The 3857-nt window shown below is 37.9% G+C and overlaps 1 protein-coding gene across 1 annotated transcript; it reads right to left on the reverse strand.

The window, feature by feature from the left end:
* Positions 1–489: 489 nt before the first annotated feature.
* On the reverse strand, positions 490–3151 carry LOC110450535 (bryoporin-like; the record flags this gene model as incomplete). Its single annotated transcript, XM_021498100.1, has 4 exons — positions 490–823; positions 1289–1410; positions 2051–2272; positions 3006–3151. Coding segments are annotated over 4 exons (703 nt in total), but the record flags the coding sequence as incomplete, so codon positions are not given.
* Positions 3152–3857: the final 706 nt, after the last annotated feature.

The raw sequence follows: 3857 nt of genomic DNA on the forward strand, positions 1-3857 counted from the left end.
TAACGTTTAGCATTAAGGGTAATGGCAATAACTTGTTCACCCGTTGTTAGTATAATGTGACCAGGCGGGATGCTGTGCTTGGTGCCGTCGGCATGGTATTTCAGTGAGATAGCACTCTAAAGTCGGCTCCAGATCGATGCTATCACAAGGACGTAAAAACATCAACATTCGATGACTCCGGCACACTTTTACACATGAACGCGTGTACCACACAACTGAAGGCACGTCCTTAAATCATCTTAGTTGTTAAAAGGAGGTGAAACAATTTAAATGTAAACTAAACGTGTGGCTAATGTTTTGTGCACCTTAACAATATCATTATTGTTTAAGTGAAATCTGATACTGTAACCATCTTGACAACTATTTAATGCTAGCCAAATGTATGTTACATGTATACAGATGGGATTATCACATACAATTATGCTTGAGGCATATTTCATGCATTTTGCAGCAATAATTGCTTCAACAAATATGTTAAGGAACTCATGATAAAATTTTCAAATTGATTGGTCGGTATACGCCTATTTTATTATAATTATCAATTCAAGAAGCGAAACCAGACGTAGGCTCCGCCAGACGGAATTACTAGAGCTGGGGTAGCGTATCTGGTCTACCAAAGTCGTCGACCCGTACCAGGCTCCGTCGTGTTGTAGATCAGTTGTACTAGGAACGACGCTTTACCCTGGTTGGTCATGGCGCCATGAACCTGGAAACCATGTATGTTTCTTGACAACCAGTGACCCGAGTTCCAGACCTCCACTGTTTTCTCATCTTGGCGAAGTAAATCAAACAATTGTTCATTGGCTGTTACTCCCTCCATGATCTGTAACAAAACGCATGATTTGTCAATTAAGTAAGAGTTTATATTCATGATTATGTGAGCACTTTGATGACAAGTAATACTCAACATATGCTACTTACAACATCACAATCAAATAGAGTCTGCCACACCTTGTTACAGAACAGAAAGAATGTGATTATTTTCGAAAGGTCAACTGTATATTCTACTCATGAAGTTCATGTCCCGATTGCTGAGCATTTTATTTACTTTTAATAGAGGTCAGTAGAAATTCAAACTGTTGACCTTAATTAACGAGACCGTTGAAAGCAACATGTACCCTCGGATCATACTAATCTAAGCATCCTATCAAATCTATAGCAACGAAATGATATCGAATTTCCTTGGGTTTGTTTAATTAACATTTTGAATATCAATAAACTACTGACAGACGCAATTTTGACTTCCGGGGTCTAAATAAAGATAGTAACATATACGTTTAATGCTCACGTGGACATTGAACATGTTGGAGGAAGGCCCGTATATCATAGGGACATCCCACATGACCGCCACCTGGTAGCCAGAATTTTCGATCGCGTATGTAAAAACGCCTGCCGTCCCGAAAGTAGCGTCTGTTAGATAAGGAAATGCTATTATTAATAAACACATACATGTATGTATATATAATACAACTGATTTAGTATTGCAGGAGACGGCGAAACGATAATGAAGTTTTTTTTAATGTTTTGCCATGAACGAACGCTTAAGGATGTTCTTTTGTTCCGTCGCTTCTCAAGATTTAAAAGCAACTGAAGGAAGAGACGAATAATTATTTTACGTTTGTCTTCATTTCGTCGCTCCCACTTGACTGAATCGTATTCCTTCACGTTCCTGTATCTCGAGAAGACGGAACAAATCATCGCCAAGCTAACCATCGTCATGTTGCCTCCAACAACGTGAAGATAAGCCACGCCTACTACATTAGTATCATGTCTTTTTGTTGAAGGCACAACGCGCTGTCGTTACTTGGTTCCGTCGCCTTACACAACACGAAAGTGATAAAACGAAAGTAGGAAGTACTTGGCTACAAAATGTTATCTAAAGCATGCGCAGAACAGTACCCACAGTCTAATGAAATTATGAGTAGAGGGGTAGACGACTCCCCTAGCAAAAAATGAATGCGATCGCCTGATAACAACAGAACGAATAAGGACAGACAAGAATAACAATTTTTGTATAAGCATAAAAGAAATCAAGAGTAAAAACACTCGCAATGCGTTTTCTCAAAAGTAAACACTCCGCCGTCTCCTGGGAGGATTTCCCTTGGCAGTGGTTCCCGGAGAACGCCATGCGACAGATACCACTCCGGGTTGACTAATTTCCGGTTTCCCATATTAGAAAACCCTACCACACAGACACGTGACAAGTCCACTTGTGAAGCGACACCGGACAGCAGTTTGAATCCCACTGCGGCCGCCGACAATACACCAACGACTATGGAAACAAAGAGGTATATGATAGCAAATGTTTTCCTTACTTCTAACCTTCAGCCATATAAACTGTCAAATTCAGTACGTTAGCTTAGCGAAAATAACTTTTTTTTTTCAACTGAATTTCATCCAAAAGACCGTTCATGCTACAATATAATGTCGTCGAAACGGATCGCTACAAAATGGGTAAGGCAAAACCAGTTGTTAATTTTGCATTTAATTTAACAATGATAAGAGACTGAAACCATTTTTTTTTCATAATTCCCAGAATTATATTTCAATGAATGATAAATACAACATTTAAAAAGGAAAAATAAATAAAAAAAAGTTTTCTCTATATACTTTTTACTTCCAAAACATAAACATAGATGTGACACTGTTGTGGCAGCATTGCTATCCGTTGATGACATGCTGTGAATATATTTTAGTGCTCTTGTAGAATACGATAGTCCATTTTAGTGCCCACATGTCTACCAGAGGCAACACCATGTGACAACGGTAGTGCCCTTTCTCAAAGGCATTAATAGTATGGTACGTCATGTAATTTCAAATATCGGCATGAACATAAAATGTCTAAGTCAAATCACTCCATTCATATAAGGGGAAGTTACTCTCAAGAAAGGGACTTTATACACATATAGTTTATAAAAATCCATGCAACTATCCTATCAACGTCCTGGAATTTTTGACGTGATATCTAATTTACATTAAATGATTACATGAAACAAAATGATTACCTCGCTTGCTGGGAACTCCACTCTTGGTTAGATTTCGGAAAGCCTTATTATGGGTGTAAAGGTGCTCCACGTCTACTGTTTTCGTTTCGGCCTCTCTTGCCTCTCGTTCAAAGTCCAACGACAAAACACATGTCAGATGGACTCCTCTACATCAACACAGAAATAAAATATTAAAATAATTCTATGACAAGTGTCAACTCTCCAACAATTTTTGATTTGTTGTTGTTGTTAATTTGCAGTATCTATAGAACGTCATGCGGATTGATTCCTAACAGTGAACGTCTTGTTACATTTTTATAATAAGGTAGTATAGTGTCGTGACCTGAACATGTGTTATATACAAGGATAGTGTTTCACTCAAACTGTGGTTTCAGTTGAATGCACATGACATATATTCAAAGTATGACCAAAACATTGAAAGCTACTCACAGTTTGTTAAAAAAAACCAACAGGATTCAATATAAATTTTAATGTCAAAATCAGTGTTTGATTGAACTAGCATAGGTTTTCCCAATGATCCTCGATCCCTGAAAAGATAGCATCCAACCAAATGATCCCGAGTTATAATAATCCTCTAAACCTTATATTAATAAGAGTAAACGCAAAATTATCCCGAGTTACCATGTACAATTAATGCTTCATAATATATTTTGTTGAGCGTAATGGTGTTGAGTGCTATTATTGCGTTGTGGATACAATCAAGTGATGTACACTTCAGAACTGGATGTAGTGCCCCAAGATTGCAGCTTCACGACATCTGTATTTTCCCCAGCAAAATGCTTAAGTCATACTTCGCAAAGTCAAAGCTTTAAATGGAATGTACCACAGTATGCGTGTATTCATTTCCTGATT

The sequence above is a fragment of the Mizuhopecten yessoensis genome, unplaced genomic scaffold (genome assembly GCF_002113885.1).
Source record: "Mizuhopecten yessoensis strain PY_sf001 unplaced genomic scaffold, ASM211388v2 scaffold5297, whole genome shotgun sequence".
Classification (NCBI taxonomy): Eukaryota; Metazoa; Mollusca; class Bivalvia; order Pectinida; family Pectinidae; genus Mizuhopecten; species Mizuhopecten yessoensis.